Source organism: Psittacula echo (genome assembly GCF_963264785.1).
Source record: "Psittacula echo genome assembly, chromosome: 12".
NCBI lineage: Eukaryota > Metazoa > Chordata > Aves > Psittaciformes > Psittacidae > Psittacula > Psittacula echo.
In genome coordinates this window covers 6,942,433-6,957,549 of record NC_137747.1, presented here as the reverse complement: position 1 = coordinate 6,957,549, position 15,117 = coordinate 6,942,433, and the positions used below count along the sequence as shown (strand labels likewise).

The window sequence follows — 15,117 nt, the reverse complement described above, 5'->3', positions numbered from 1 at the left end:
CTGAGCTTGGAGAGCAGCTGTGCACAGACCCTCCGAGCTGGGCTGGGGTTCACTGGGGCTGGCAGTGCTGCAGGGAGCATTTCCACCTTGCAGGGCTGCTCTTTGCAGATAAATCCCCAATAATTGGGGCAGCAACACACTGGGGCACTGGCAGTGGGACCTGCTCCCACCAGGGCGAAAGGGCAAGTCGGGCTTAGTGCCACAACCAGGACATGGGGCTCAGTGTCCATCCTGCCTCCCCCAGGGTCAGTTCCTGTGTCTGGCCATCCGGAATGGGAAGCTGGTGCTTTACTATGACTTCAGCTCTGGCCTGGAGATGGCAAAACCCAGCAGCAACTCCTCCTCCCTCACCATCAGCAGCACCACAAACAAAGCGGTAAGGGGGAGCTTGCTTGGAGGGCTCCTCAACCAGAGGGCAGGGGGTACCTGGACCCTTGGTTTTGGGGGGTGGAGAGCTCCAAGAAGTTCTTTGACTAGAACCACCAGGGACCTTGTGCTGCGCCTAATTGCCCCGGGCTGACAGATCATCATCAGGTCATTTTCCTTGTCTCCAGATCCAGATTTTCCTCCTCAAAATGAACAACAAGAAGCGCATCCTGGTGCGGCTGGAGCGTCTCACCATCTTCATGGTGGAGCAGGAGAACTCCCTGGAGAACGCTGTCTCCTACTACCTGGGTGGAGTGCCCCCAGATGTGCTGCCCCCCAGGTGGGTCCAGCCTGCAGTGGGGTGGGACAGTTCACATCTTCCCCTCCAGTGTCCCTCGTGGTGGCCCCAGCCATTTCTCAGCCACCTCCAGGGCTGTTGGGGCCCTGCTGAAGTTCTGGGGGGTGATTTCCTGCCCATCACCGAGAGCTTTTGAGAATGGGACATCTCCATCTCTGGTGAGGGATGAGGTGCTGGTGGGTGCCACTGAGTCCTCCTTTGCTGTGCTGGGTGCTTTGGAGCAGCCTTGTGCCTGAGGCACTGGCGATACCTGTGGCCATCTTGTGTCCTTCCCAAGCATTCTGTTTAAAGGGCTGCAGGAACATTTCTTACACAGGGCTGAATCCTGCATCAGGGGCTGTCCTCATAACACTGCTTGCTCCTCTGCAGCCTGAAAGCGCTCTTCCCCACGGGTGGGCCCATCCGGGGCTGCATGAAGGGCTTGAAGGCTCTCGGCAAGTACGTCGACCTGAAGCGCATGAGCACTGTTGGTGTGAGCTACGGGTGCACTTCTGATCTCCTGGTAAGCACAAGGCCTGGCTGGCATCATGGAGAAAGGGTCTGCTGGGGAAAGAGAGCACAGGAACCACAGGACAGGTCTAATCTCCCCTCATTCACATAGAAACAAGCATAAACCCCCAGGCCCTCAGTGCAGAGGGATCATGGGGGGATGCTCTGCAGGGCTGGCCATAGCACCTCCCAGACCCAGCGAGGACCTGAGCACCTCAGTCATCCTTCCAGCACCCTGCCACACCATGACCAGGCTCTCACCTTGTGTCCATGGTGTCCCTCACAGGTGGCTCGCTCAGTCAGTGTCCATGGCCATGGCTACCTGACACTGGCGCTGAAGGACGTACCAGGGCTGAGGGACTTCTACAGCGGCTTCAGCTTCCGGACCAGCCAACACGAGGGGCTACTGTACCACCACACAACCCAGGTGGGCACCTGCAGTGGGGCAGAATCATCATCTGCTCTGGGGATGGTGCTGCTCTGCCTTTGGAAAAGTGAGATTTTGGTGGGGGCAGGGGCTGAATACACAGTGAGATCTGTGTCCTGAGCTCCTGGAGGGCAGTGGGGAAATCGGCTCTTCTTGGGGTTTATCTGCTGAGCAGCAATGGGGTGATGCTTTCTGCAGGAGGGGATATGCCAGGTATCCCTCCAAAGGGGCCAGCTAGCCTTGAACCTGCTGGAAACTGAAGTCACCACTGAAAACGCCTATGCGGATGACAGGACCCACTATGTGGCCTTCTACAGTGACGCCCGTGGGTACGTGTCCTGGGGAATGGGGTGACCGTGGCCACGGGGCCTGCTCAGCTCACACTGCTCATCCCCGCAGGATCCGGCTGTACGTGGATGATGAGCTGCAGAACACCGGGGCAGGTTCTGGGCCCAGCAGGCAGCAGCAGGACAGGCGGCCTCTCCTGCAGCTCGGGGGGTCACCGGAGCCAGGGGCCCTCAGCAACCTCACCGGCTGCATCGGGAATGTCTTTGTCAAGCGGTGAGCATCTCCGTGCCACATCCAGACAGCAGGGCTCTGCCCCGTCCCATCTCCCAGCTGGCCTCGTGACAGGGACCTCTTCTTCCTGCCCGTAGGACATCAGAGCCACAGATGGTGGTGGACCTGCAGCAGAACATGGAGAGCATCAACGTCACCATGAGCTGTCCCTGGGGTGAGCAGCCGCAGCAGTTCAGAGCCACTCCAAAGAAGGACAGGCGGAAACCCAAGGTACCAGTTGCTGCTGAAACTCCCCATTTCCCCCTTGCTGAGCACCTCTGTGCCAGGCCTGCTCCCTTCACTCTGTTCCCTGGTGCTGTGTGTAGGTGCTGAGCAAGCCTGCCTCAAAGGACCGCCGCCACGATCAGTATGGGCTGTGCCGCCTGGACCCGCAGCCCCGCGCAGCCGGGGGCACCTTCCGCTTCGGGTACACCCCGAGCAGTCGCTGGGAGTTCGATGCGATCCCACTCTCCTTTGGGCAGAGGTGAGGCACCGCACACACACTTGGCCCCAGGGATAATGGCTTGGAGAGCAGTTTCCCTTGGAGAACAGTGGGAGAGCAGGGTGTTCCCATCACCTCCCCTGTCCCTGCAGGGCCCATTTCTCCCTGGAGGTGAAGCTGAACTCCTCCAGCGGGCTGCTCTTCCACGTGGCAGGCAAGGGGGGCACCTTCATGTCTCTCTTTGTCCTCAACGGCCGCTTTGTCTTCCTGGTGCACATCGGCACGCACCGGCTGCGCATCCGCAGCAAAGACAAGTACCACGACCAGCAGTGGCACACGGTGAGCAAAGGGCTGGGCTCCGGGGGGGTTAGTTTGGTGCAGGCATCACTTCCTAATCACACACAGGACACTCATGCTCCTATGGGAGCAAAGGGGACAGTAAAACCCCAGCCAGGGCTGGCTGAACCTCCGAGCTGAGGTCTCCCTGCCGTGGGCATATCCCTGGGGCTCCTCCTGACCCAGGAAGCCCCAGCCTTGGCACTGACCTTTGGTCCTTGCAGGTCTTCTTCAGCAGAGACCAGAGCCGGGCCCAGCTGGTCATCGATGGGCTGCGAGCCCAGGATGCTGCAATGGCCACCTCAGGGCTCTTTGTGGCCCGGGGACCTTTGTATGTAGGAGGGCTCCCAGCTGGCAAAGCCAAGGCTCACATACCGGTAAGGGCTTGGTAGTCCCATAGCATCCTCCTGTCACTGCCCATTCGCAGTTCTGGAGCACTGCCCTGTGCCTCCCAGTTTTCAGCCCCTCAGTGCTCACTCCCATGGTCTCCCTGCAGGGCTCCAGCTTTGACGGCTGCTTGAGGAACCTGCAGCTGGACGGGAGGCCCCTGGGTCCCCCCACGCGCACCTTTGGGGTGATGCCGTGCTATGAGAGCGCACTGGAGAGCGGGGTCTTCTTCACTGCGGATGGCGGCTCCATCGTCCTGGGTACCCCACAGCAGCCTGGGCTGGCTCCCATGGCCCTGGGACTGGGAGGGACACATCTCATAGGAGGTCCTTTGTCCCTCTCTTCACCAGTGGCATTTTTCTTCCAGCTGATGCAGTGGTGACCGAGCAGGACTTGGAGGTGACACTGGAGGTCCGTCCCCGCAGTGCCTCTGGCCTCATCTTCTACATTGGCACAAGGAGAAGGCACCATCTCCTGCTGTACATGGAGGAGACAAAGGTAATGTGAGGGTGGTTTCCCCACAGGTTTTCAGAGGCAGCAGCAGTCTCGTGCCCATCCCACCCAGCTCACTGGTTCTAATGGGTTTGTCTCTCACACCAGGTCACTCTGAGAGCAAACACTGGGGCTGACGAGTTCTCCACATCAGTAACGTGCCCATCGCTCTGCAACGGGCAGTGGCACAGCGTCGCAGGTGAGGTGACAGCCAGCACTTGGCTCTGGGACACTGCTCCACTCCTGCTGCTCAGCTCCCAGCTCCTGGGAGGAGCCTAGAGCCCTTCCTCGGGTATTTAAACCCCAGTTCCCACCTGAATGCACTTGATTTGGGTGATTGTAGCTGCCATTGGGTCATCTCCTAATTAGTGAGAGTCCCTGATCCGTTAGTGCTCTCAGAGCTGGTGGGCAGGAGCAATGGGGTGTTTCTCAGTCACAGAGCAGCTGGTGAGGCCCAGGATGCCCCACATCGCCCTGGATGCACCAGCTCCATCTGTCACATCCTGCTGAAGGGAAAGCCTGACTTGCAGAGCGTGTCCACAGGGCTCGGAGCCCAGCGGTGGGACGGGGATGTGCAGGATTCACCCCTGTACAGACACAGCTCAGCCTTTAATGCTGTTGAGCAAGTGCTGAGGTTTTCATCAAGCGCTTTCTTGGGGGTAGGTCACAGCCACAGCCCCCACCTCAGCCCAGCTCTGCTTTAAGCCTTCGTTTTGCTCAACCCCGCACTGGATGGGAGCCATCCTGTGCTCCTGCTGCATTTTCAGCTTCAGGACCTCTTCCGGTCTGCAGCCAGAGCTGGTCTGAGCTGATCCCCGTACACCCAGTGTGTGCTCTCCCATTGGGACAGGGCAGCCCTCTTCACTAGAGCAGGACATGATGCTGTTGTAGGTGAAGGAGAGGGTTTTGGGCTGAAGGATGGAGGTGGATTTGCTCTCTGGGTAAGGAATCAGCACTGTTTGTTGTTTTCTGTTGAAGTTACGAAAACGAAAAACGTGATTCAGGTTGATGTGGACACAAAAGGCAACTACACAGTGGGACCCAGCCAGCCTCCTCCACCCAGCGTACGGGCCACCTTCCACATGGGAGGGCTGCCAGGTGAGTTGGGAAGGATGCGCTGCGGAACGAGATACTCCAAAGTGCAGAGAGATCCCAGTCGTGGTGCAGTTCAGAGCTACTTCATCCTCTGCCCTGTAATGAGCCAGATTAATGCTTGCTTGTCACTTGTTCCTTCTGCAGAGACAGCCAAGGGCAGCACAGTGCCGCCGTTACCTCCCGTCCCTCATTACATGGGCTGCATAAGGAACCTGGTGATTAACCAGAGGCACATCAACCTGCCACGAACCGGGACTGTCAGGGGCTCCATTGGCCTTCAGGGTTGCCCCGTGCTGTAAGTTAAGTGCGTGCACCTCCGTGTACAGCCTGACATCAGAAAGCTGCACTGCTCCTGGGCCCCGGACATCACCTACTCGATTGCATTAACGCTGGTCAAACACTTGATCTCCAGTGACTGCAGGCGCAAGTCGGGGGGGCAAAAACCAGCGAGGGGTCACAGATCCAAGGGGAAGGAGGGCAGGGGAGGAAGGTGGGGAGAAGGGGGCACATTGGGGACATCTTTCACAAACACAACCAAATAGTTGGAGTGGGCTCTGGAGACAGGGCCGAGTCCTTCCCCGGTGGTCAAGCATCGGCAGCAGGACTTGTGCTGCCACACGGCTCATGGGAAGAGCCACTGTCCTGTACAGAGCGTGGGCTGAAGCAGGCAGCAGCCGTGCATCATGTCCTAAAACCTGCTCCCTTCACCCCACACTCACAACGCACATAGATTTAGTTCACGGAACACTTGAGGCTATTAATAATAGTCACAGACTGTCTTCTGCTGCAGGCTGGAGCCAGCTTCTGGTTTCTAATAAATGCAATTAGGACAAACTGGATTAATTCCCTCACTTTGGTGTTTTTAAAAGCAAGGACTCATTTAACCTCCCAGCCGCTCAAGGGCAGCCTCAGTTCACCCGCCACAGCTCCAGAGCTCTGCAAGGGGGAACGTGGACAAAATTCTGCTCACAGAATTAGCATCGGCTTCCACATTGATTTATAAGGATCAAAAGGAAAATAAAAAGGAACAAAATAGGCTGAGGGAGAGCAAAAGACACAAAACTCACTGCGACTGCAGCTGCCTGCAGCGCTGGTAGAAACACTGACTATAGTCCTGGTGCGTGAAGCAAGAAGCTGTTGCTTGAAGGGGGAGAAACAGAGGTTACCTCTGAGGCTGGTGGAGTGCTAGGGGGGGCCCTCAGCCCTCACCCCCCCCACCAGCATTGCCTGTTCCTGCTCAGCCTCACTCACCCCTTTGTAGTGCAGTCTTCACTTGACCTTTTTCTCCCAAGACACGCAGTTCACTCATGCACTTACACATCATATATATATTTGAGTGTGTGTATATATATCTCTCTAAGCCACTTGGGGACAACATCTTGCTTCTGAAATGGACTTGTAACTTATATCGTTATATTGTGGGGTTGTTTTTTTATGAGGGGTAAATATTGTAAAATGGGGTTTTAACATGTCCATCTTAAACAAATGTAATTATGACCTGGTTTTAAGTTGTAGCATTAAAGATGGTCTTTGTAAATCACTGGTACATACTTTGGAATAAAGTTTTATGTTACTCTCTCTCACTTTACTGGTGAAGAGCAAGTATGAGGCTGATGGAGAACTGGAAGAGCAATAATCAGCACAATAGGGATATTTGCCCCAGGCAGCTCCCTCCTAAGCAGGGTTACTGCACTGATGCTCAGGAAGGCAATGAACCTCCTCATGTTCAGCCTTGCAGATCACAACCTGGCATGACCAAAACTGGCTGGCAGTCCGTACTGTGTCCTTGAGATGCTCATTACTCCTATAGATCAGAAGGATTAGTCTATCCCTATGTCCAAAGCATCAAAGCTGAACAGTAACTCTACTGCAAATAAGAGCAAGTACTGCCTCCGTGTGCATGCTGAACAGAGGGAGAAAGAACAGTATGGCAGATAAAGAAAATTCCTTTATTTGTAGATTTATATAAGCATAATATGAAGTTAGTAATCCTACTGCAGTTGCTTAAGTTAGTATCTAGGAATATCTGTAAGGAAGAGCAAATAACTTAATCTAAACTCATATCTTCCTCTTCGTCTTTCTTGTCCTTGGAGTCTCCTTCCTTCTGGTCTGACTTGACGCTGTTCTGCATTGCTTTGGCAAAGGCTTCTACATCTGGAAGTTAAACACAGTAGTTTTGTTAGTGAACTTTGTGCTTTCTGAGATGGAGTTCATTGTTCACATGAGGTTAAGCTGCATTACTTGGAAAGTAAATGGTTGCTCTGGTAGGAATCTGTTAACTTTAACACTGATTCAATATATAACGTTTGGATATCTCTACACAGATGTAAAGTGCATTTTATGCACTTCACTGTGCACAGGCAGCCTAAGACCAGAAATATTCCAGGAATGGAATGGATGCTAAATGCTCATTAAGTAAAGCCAACACACTTATTTATTCCAGCAGTCTTACAGCCAACACTCTGTTCACCTATTCCACATGACTCAGTAACAGTTCCTACCAAAACCCCATTCCTGGACAAGGGCACTGACACCTCCAGAGGTTTTTGCATCTCCATCAAGAAAACAAGCCTCAGGCTGCTCAGCAGAGCTCTCTGCAGAACCCTGCCTTCTCTAAGTATAGCTCTGACACAAACTCTGTCTGCTGGGGAACCCCTGAGCCATGAACCTTCCCATTGTAAAGAAACAGCCCAGAGCCAGCTTCTGCCTGTTACATGGAAGCCAATCCTGACATTCCCATTCCCTGGCTGTGTGCAGTGCACAAACCCACCCCAACAAACCACTTCCTCCCGATCCCAACAGGATACTCACCTCCTTTATTAGCTGCATCTACTGCCTCTGCAGGTAAGCCAAACTGACTCATGAGCGGGCCCAGCTGTCCTGAAGCCAAGGCAGCACTGAACATGCTCAATGCCTGTGAATTGGAATGATCAGCATCAAAACCCCCAGTTCACATCATGTTTCTCCAGCATCAGCAAGTAAAAACATCCCTCCTTTCCCAGTCTCCCTGCACAAGAGTTGCTGTAGCTGAAACTAAAACCAGTCATCTTTAGCCACTGAAATCTTGCACATTACTAGATTTCAATCCATCAGTGCAACTGGTTCCAACTGGCTTGAAATACACCAGGTTTAATAGCACACAGATTGTCCAGAGCTCCGTGCTAGTGTTTCAAGAGGAACAAGGGCTGTAAATGTGAGCATTGTCTCCCTTTAGTCACTTGAAATGACCTGAGAAGAGACTGCTGCCATGCCACTCTGCCCGGGAAAAATGAAGGCACTACTCCTCTCATCTGCCAAAAAGTGCTTATAATAAAGAGAAAGGTAAAGCCCAAATCCAATAGTAAAACGCATTCTGATCTGCCCTTGGGTGACTGCAGGCAGAACTAGTGCTCCATTAGAGCACATCCCTTCTCCTTTCCACTTCCACTGAGCAACTTCATACCCTGAACAGTGCCAGGAACCTGACAGAGCAGGGCAAGAGGCCTGGGGAGGAGGGAAGGAGACCTGCACCATGACCTTCCCATGAAGCCAGGAAGGAGACCTTCCCATGAAGCGAGGCACCCACCTGCTGGAACTGAGGAGACGTCAGGGTGTTCTGAATCTCTTCCGCAGTCTGTGGCAGGGATTCCCCAGAGGGGAGGTAAGGCATCAACCGTTCCTGAACTTCGGCATTGGCCAGGATGGGAGCCATTATCTCTGGAGTCAGAACAGTTGCCAGGTCAACTAGGAAGAAAAGAGAGGGCTGGCTGTTAGACTGTGCACAACCCCCTTCTCATGTAAACTAAATGATCTAGTCAGGATTACTGGACATGCTTAGCACACTGCTAGCATCCTTTCTCCCTCTGTCAGTTTTGGAGTGAGAATACGACTCCTGAAGCAGCCAAGAACAGCACTCAAATTAAGAATCAAAACCATAGACCTTTCAAAGCAATTTGGAACAGGACAGGACAGTAAAACAGCTCCAAAGGGCTCCAGGATCCAAGAGCTGCCTGGTCAGAACACTGTTACCTTGCTGCCCTCCTGCTCCAGATGGCACATTCATAGTAGCTAAAATGTTCTGGAGGTCACTCAATTGAATGGGCTGTGTTGGGCTGGCGGCTGAGCTGGTTCCATTACCCGAGCTGGGCACCGGGCTCGGGCTGGTCACGGACGCAGCTGCAGGAACGGCTGGGGCAGGCGTCACCCGTGTAGAGGAAGTCGTGGAAGATGGAGTCACAGCTGCTGACTGGCTGCGAGAGCTGCGGGACACAATGAATACCATTAATTCCCTGCAATGACCAGGCAACTAAAGCTTCTTCTCAACACTATGGAGGGCTCCTGCCCCATTTGACAGGCAATAAAGCAGTCCTGATTCCCACTGTCTTTCCCATGCAGTAGCCCGCAATTCCTCCCACAGAAGCAGCACCTTCACATTACAAAAGCCCAACCACCCCAGAGCAGACGGGGCTGTACCTTGACGATGAGCTGCTGGTCGGGGGTCCCCCGCTTCCAAGCAGACTGGCCAGCCCGGGCCCCGTCAGCGCCCCCAGCCCACCTTCCATAAACACAAGAGGAGAAGGGGGTTAGAAATGTGTTTCCTCAGGGCTCTGCACCTCTCTGCTCTGGAGAGGTCACTCTTGTACCTGAAAGGTATTTGCTAAAATAGAGGAGGAGGGGGTGAAAGACCCCAGACCAACCCCCCCACCCCGTTCTGTACATTAACAGCTCTTGGTTTCATGTCTCTATTAGAAACTGCCTTAGAGAGCTGCGTGTTTTAGAAAGGACCTGATGTCTAGATTCACACAAGGATAACATCACTTCAGTTTGTGCTGGACATGATCACTGTACCACAGCCCAACTTTTCTCTAAACTTGAAGGCCAAGGTCCTCAGCACAAGATCAGAGTTGCCACCACTCTCTCCCCATACAGATGGGTTTGCAGCTTCAAACCTAACAGAGATGTGGCAGCAGAATCAGCAGAGAACGCTTCACAGGCAGAGCAAAGTAAGAACAACCCCACACAGACAGAGCGCTCCTGGGAGAGCAGTGATCAGGAAATAGCAGGAAACAAACACAGCCTTAGAGCCAATTGCCATATGCAAAAGAAACCAGAAAACAGCCCTCCTTCACCCACACATCCCAACCAAGGACTTATCACAGCATCAAGAACATCAGCTAAAGAGAGCTGGGGAAAGGCCTGGCAGAGGTGCCCTGAAGTGGTGACTTGATCATTCCCTACAGTTCCCCTGAGCCGCAACAGCCAAACACTCCATTTACCACACACATCCCATCCAGTGGTTCCTTGTGCCACATCTAATTAGATGCACGTCCCTACACAGCACCTGCATCCATCACCCACCTTCTGGGATCTACCTGCAAGCAGAGGATAGAACAACAGCGCTCCAATAGCAAACGTGAGCAACTGAAGCTGCAGACCACTGAGGTCAGAGCGAGCACTGGCCACCAGCTCCCCCCTTTGCACAGGATCTGTTCCTATGGAACCATTCCCAAACACTTCACCCATCAAAGCCCCCACAGCAGCAGGAGGGTGAAGCTAACCCGGCTGTACCCCAGGCTGCTCTGATTGCCCTTGCTGGGGAAGCTTACAGCTCCTTTCTTGGAGGCAGAGACCTGAGAGATGCAAACGAGGTGCAAAAGAACAGGCCACTACTGGGGGAAGAGATCCACACATTCACCATGACCACAGTCTGCAGAGGCAACCACATGGTTTCCTTTGTGTTACAGCAGTGAGCTTCATGTCTTACAGCTAGATATAAAAGCAAAGAAAGAAGAGCTGCTGAGAAAAGGTGATGAGAAGAAGAGGAAGAGTCTCAGGAGTTGTGAGGCTTCAAGAAGGAAGATCTTTTCCAAACACATCCTAAAAAACAGAGCCTTTCAACGCTAACACGAGATTTGCATCTGAGCAGCGACCAACACGAGATTTGCATCCGAAGCTAGAAAAACACAAGCTAGATCTGCAAAAACAGACTCTGGAGCTTAAGCACAGAACCTCAGTCACTGCCACCTGCAAGTGTTCCTTTGCCTGCCTCCACTCGAGGGTCTGACCTCTCAGAAAGTGCTCTGCTGGGCTTGGAGCATGGGTGGCATTAGGAGCAAAACACAGCAGGAACTACAACACACCTCATCCCCTCAGGAATACAGCAGTGATTCACCCAGGAGAGAAAGCCCTGACCCAGAGGGTGCAGAATTCCTCATGAGCTTTCTGCTTTGCACACAAATATTCACTGGATCACAGGCAACACGAGCAACTCCAGGGCTCTGTAACTGAGACATTCACTGGGAACGAATCCCGAGTTTCCAGTCCCTGCTCCAGTGAATATTTAGGAGGAAGAGAAGGGGTAGGAAAAAGGAGAGGAAAAAAAAAGGCAAAGACTCAGAGGAGCAAGGAACAGAACCGAGGTTCTTGCAGATCAAGCCCTAAGATGAGCGCTGCGTAGAATGTGGCACCCTCCATTTCCTGCACCATTTTCTGCCCCTCAGCTCATCTCTGAGGCAGGGAGAGAAGCGCTATTCAAACCAATAGCACTGCTTGAAAACAGTGGCAGGTAAGATTTAACCTGGCAGGAGACAATACCATTTTGGCATAAAGATATTAAAGCATTTTACCAAGTCCTCCTAAGCCCGTTGGTCCGATCAGCTGCATGAGCTGGTTATGGCTCATGTTTCCAAGAAGGCTTTGCAAGCCACCCTCACCTAAAAACAAAAACATTCTGAAACACAACATATTCACATTGGTTTGGTTTTTCACAGCACTCCGGCTCAAACAGCAGGAGATTAATTGGCATCACATTCTGCATGGAAAAAAACAGGTTCAAGTGTTTACGGATTCATGATGCTCATAAAAGATAAATGCAACTTGGCTTCATAAAGAGGTAAGACTCCAGAGAATCCACTGGAAACACAGAGATTTCTTCTGGCAGCCTTAACTTCCAGCCTGAACCTGTTTAACAGCCCAGTTTATTCTGCTAAAAGCATGATTACTCTGCTGCTATTAAACCTGTCCCCAGCTCACCCTCCACAGCACCAGGAATTGCTTCCTAAGGAGCTGTCAGTGCTCCTCCTAAGTTAAAATAAAAGCCTCCGATGTGCAGGAGCAGAGAATGGACTGTACCTCCCAAAGCAGACAGCTCGTGGCCTCCGCTTGCGTTTCCACCCAAAGCCCCAGGCATTGGTGGGTTGTTGAGATACTCATTCACTTTACGACAGTGCTCCTCGTCCTTGTCCGTCTTCGGCTCCTGTAAGAAAGTTGCTCCTTGGTACAAGTCAAACTGGGAGTGTTTTGTTCCAAGACCTTTGTTATCGACTTCCCACAAACCTGCATCCAGAAGAAGAGTCGTTTGGATCCTGCCTTGAACTTCAATACATACACACGGCCCGTAGTGCACTGAGGCACCCTCTTGAATTCACAGTCATCAGGAAAAATGATCAAATCCTGGAAAAGACAGCAGCAGTTTGAGAAAATACAGGAGTATTCCCTCCAGCTCCCCAAAGACAGAGGCAGTGTGCGCTCGAAGCCCAGAAACCACCCCTATGCTGGGCTGCATCAAGAGGAGTGTGACCAGCAGGTCCAAGGAGGTGATCCTGCCCCTCTACTCTGCTCTCGTGAGACCTCACTGGAGCATTGTGTGCAGTTCTGGTGTCCTCAACATAAAAAGGACATGGAACTGTTGGAACAAGTCCAGAGGAGGCCACGAGAATGATCAGGGACTGGAGCACCTCCTGTATGGAGACAGGCTGAGAAAGTTGGGGCTGTTCAGCCTGGAGAAGAGGAGGCTGCGTGGAGACCTCAGAGCAGCCTTCCAGTATCTGAAGGGGGCCTAACAAGGATGGTGGGGATGGACTCTTCATCAGGGACTGTAGTGACAGGACAAGGGGTAATGGGTTCAAACTTAAAGAGGGGAAGTTTAGATTGGATATAAGGAAGAAATTCTTTACTGTGAGGGTGCTGAGGCACTGGAATGGGTTGCCCAGGGAGGTTGTGAATGCTCCATCCTTGGCAGTGTTCAAGGCCAGGTTGGACAGAGCCTTCCTTGGGTGCCATGGTTTAGTGTGAGGTGTCCCTGCCCATGGCAGGGGGGTCGGAACTGGATGATCTTAAGGTCCTTTCCCACCCTAGCTATTCTATGATTCCATGACCTCGACCCTCCCCAAACCTCCTCCCATCCGCGCTCCTCAGAGAAGAGAATCCAGAAGCACAGATCTGCCAAGCTACAGTGGTGCTCCCGTCCTGATTTATCTCAGAGAAGCCCTTTCAGCAGCGGCACAAGAACACAACAGCCCTGACACACACAACCCAGCACTCACATCCTCCACGCTGCCCGAAGTCCTGTCCTTCCAGCAGAAGTGAATGAGGGAATCATCAGTTTGCTGGATGTAAACGAGGCCTTTCCTCTTGTCGGGGGTCACGGTGCTGCCTTTCAGGGACATCTTCCCTGCCCGGAATTCCACCAGGTATTTGCTGGAGGAGCCGCGGGAGCCTGGCACCAGGCTTGGAAACAGCGCGCCTGAAGACATCCTGGAAGGAGAACGAGCGCAGGTGCGGTGAGAACCCTGCCCAGGACCCCTCTTCTCGACATTAAATGTCCACTTGCACCGAGAGAGCTCCACAAGAGCAATCAGCCTCACGGCCGCCAGAACTTCACATCCAGAGGAGATGGAGCAGAACCGGGGCAGGGCTCCGCAATGAAGAGGAGCCTGCCGCGAACACCCCCCCTCGGCGCTTCCTTCTTCAGCTCACAGCATCTGGGGGGGTTTAACAGCCACAGGCGCTGCTCTAACGCCAGTCTTCAGGCTCCCCGTTTAGCTTCGGGGAGGAGAACCCGGGGCTGCCCGGCCCGGGGCCTGGGCCCGGCCTCCCGAGGGCAGAGCGCGGCACCGGCCGCAGGTCGAGACGCCGCTCGGGCCGCATGACGCTGCACTTGGGCTCGGCTCGGCCGCTGCTCGGGACCCGCCGCTCCGGCTCATCCGAGCGCACCGCGGCACCGGCCGGTCACACCCGGGAACCGGCCGAGCCCCTCACACAACCGGGAGCGGGGCTGCGGGGTAGGCCCACAGCACAGCCCGGCCTCTGCCCTCGCCGAGTTCCAGCCGGGACCCGAGGCCGCCGCACCGCCTCCACACAGCTCCCCCTCCCCCGGCGGGAGACCCCGCTCCCTCAACGCCCGCAACCCACCCCCGGGCGGGCCCCGGCGAGCAGCGCCAGGCCGGGGCATGCGGAGCAGCCCGCGATGGAGGCCGCTCAGCACGGCCCGGTCCTGCCCGGCCCCCCCCCGGTACCTGCCGCCGCCGCCGCCCACAGGCCCCGCGCCGCCCCGCTCTTCCTGCCCCGCGCGCCGGAACCCCTCCCGCAGCGGGGCGGGGCCGGGCGGCACGAGGGCCCCCGCGGCCGCACGCGATTGGCCGGCGCTGCTGTCAGTCATGGCGGTGGCGCCAGGCGGCCCTGCTGTGTCACGGCGGCGGCGGCGGCGGAAGATGGCGGCGCCCCGCCCCGCGGCCCGGGCAGGGCCGGGTCAGGGCCGTACCGGGAGGCACCGCGCAGGAACAGAGCGAGCTCGGCCTTCGGGGCCTGGAACCCCAAGCCCGGCGCCCGCTGTGATTCGAAAGCGGGTGTGCGGCACCAGCAGCCGCGGTGAGGGGCGCGGGGCCCAGCCAAGGGGCTTCTACCCCCAGAGCAGACTCTTTCCACCTCTGGGGGAAGAAGTCTTGATTTTGGCAAACAAAGGCGGATAATAAACTGTCCGTCATTGAGCAGGAGTAAACACTGCGAACGGGGGCTGGATTTTGCAGTTAATTCAGGGGATCAGCTTCGTGTCCTCATTAATCCGGACACCGGGAATTCCACGCATGCCGGATGGCTGAAGAGGCTGCTCCCTGTTCCCTCACACACGAGCACAGCACCTCCGGGACTCCCTTCACCACAGTCTGCAGCCACCCATTCCAGCCAACACCAACCCCTGCTGCCACGGGCCCGCACCATCCCCATAAGGAGCTGTGAGGAGGATGAGCAGAGCCCCAGCTGAAGCTGCACCAGCCCTGATCCCCCCTTCACCACCACCCCCCCCAACCTCAGGCCCCTCAGACCGTAGGCTGCCAAGGGAGGACGAAGGCTCCATGGCAGGCAGGAGGTGTTCAGAGCTCTGAACTGCATTTAAATCACCTTTGTCTCATC

The 15,117-nt window shown here is 54.8% G+C and overlaps 2 protein-coding genes across 4 annotated transcripts in view; one reads left to right on the top strand and one right to left on the bottom strand.

The window, feature by feature from the left end:
* Nucleotides 1–5,249, top strand: part of LAMA5 (laminin subunit alpha 5) — a gene marked incomplete at both ends in the record, with an annotated part of 82,103 nt that extends 76,854 nt beyond the window's left edge. The window contains 15 exons of the mRNA XM_080627585.1: nucleotides 245–376; nucleotides 555–706; nucleotides 1,094–1,226; nucleotides 1,500–1,640; nucleotides 1,839–1,969; nucleotides 2,040–2,201; nucleotides 2,297–2,429; nucleotides 2,525–2,682; nucleotides 2,793–2,979; nucleotides 3,201–3,353; nucleotides 3,473–3,623; nucleotides 3,731–3,861; nucleotides 3,964–4,054; nucleotides 4,834–4,953; nucleotides 5,095–5,249. Coding sequence (XP_080483711.1) covers nucleotides 245–376; nucleotides 555–706; nucleotides 1,094–1,226; nucleotides 1,500–1,640; nucleotides 1,839–1,969; nucleotides 2,040–2,201; nucleotides 2,297–2,429; nucleotides 2,525–2,682; nucleotides 2,793–2,979; nucleotides 3,201–3,353; nucleotides 3,473–3,623; nucleotides 3,731–3,861; nucleotides 3,964–4,054; nucleotides 4,834–4,953; nucleotides 5,095–5,249 — 2,130 coding nt within the window. The remainder of the gene's footprint in view (nucleotides 1–244; nucleotides 377–554; nucleotides 707–1,093; nucleotides 1,227–1,499; nucleotides 1,641–1,838; nucleotides 1,970–2,039; nucleotides 2,202–2,296; nucleotides 2,430–2,524; nucleotides 2,683–2,792; nucleotides 2,980–3,200; nucleotides 3,354–3,472; nucleotides 3,624–3,730; nucleotides 3,862–3,963; nucleotides 4,055–4,833; nucleotides 4,954–5,094) is intronic.
* Nucleotides 5,250–6,876: 1,627 nt separating this feature from the next.
* Nucleotides 6,877–15,100, bottom strand: ADRM1 (ADRM1 26S proteasome ubiquitin receptor). 3 transcript variants are annotated; one of them, XM_080627608.1, is made up of 10 exons: nucleotides 14,226–15,093; nucleotides 13,254–13,464; nucleotides 12,265–12,381; nucleotides 12,061–12,184; nucleotides 11,556–11,642; nucleotides 9,403–9,484; nucleotides 8,959–9,188; nucleotides 8,516–8,673; nucleotides 7,762–7,864; nucleotides 6,877–7,104 (listed from the first exon to the last, which is right to left on the bottom strand). In XM_080627608.1, exons 1-10 carry the CDS (start codon nucleotides 14,366–14,368, stop codon nucleotides 6,998–7,000), a joined length of 1,362 nt encoding a protein of 453 aa, XP_080483734.1. In that variant the 5' UTR covers nucleotides 14,369–15,093; the 3' UTR covers nucleotides 6,877–6,997. The 3 variants fall into 3 exon arrangements, with proteins under 3 accessions (XP_080483734.1, XP_080483736.1, XP_080483735.1); XM_080627610.1 differs by lacking the exon at nucleotides 14,226–15,093 and adding an exon at nucleotides 14,122–14,205; XM_080627609.1 differs by lacking the exon at nucleotides 11,556–11,642 and having other exon boundaries at nucleotides 14,226–15,100.
* Nucleotides 15,101–15,117: the final 17 nt, after the last annotated feature.

Bases quoted from the DNA above. Each gene is read 5' to 3' on its own strand.
- ADRM1 (XM_080627608.1), bottom strand. From the start codon at position 14,368: ATGACTGACAGCAGCGCCGGCCAATCGCGTGCGGCCGCGGGGGCCCTC. The intron at 8,674-8,958 runs GTAACAGTGTTC...TTTTCTTCCTAG, and splicing joins TGGAGCAGGAGGGCAGCAAG to TTGACCTGGCAACTGTTCTG. The intron at 7,865-8,515 runs GTGGGTGCCTCG...TCCAATTCACAG, and splicing joins CGTCTCCTCAGTTCCAGCAG to GCATTGAGCATGTTCAGTGC.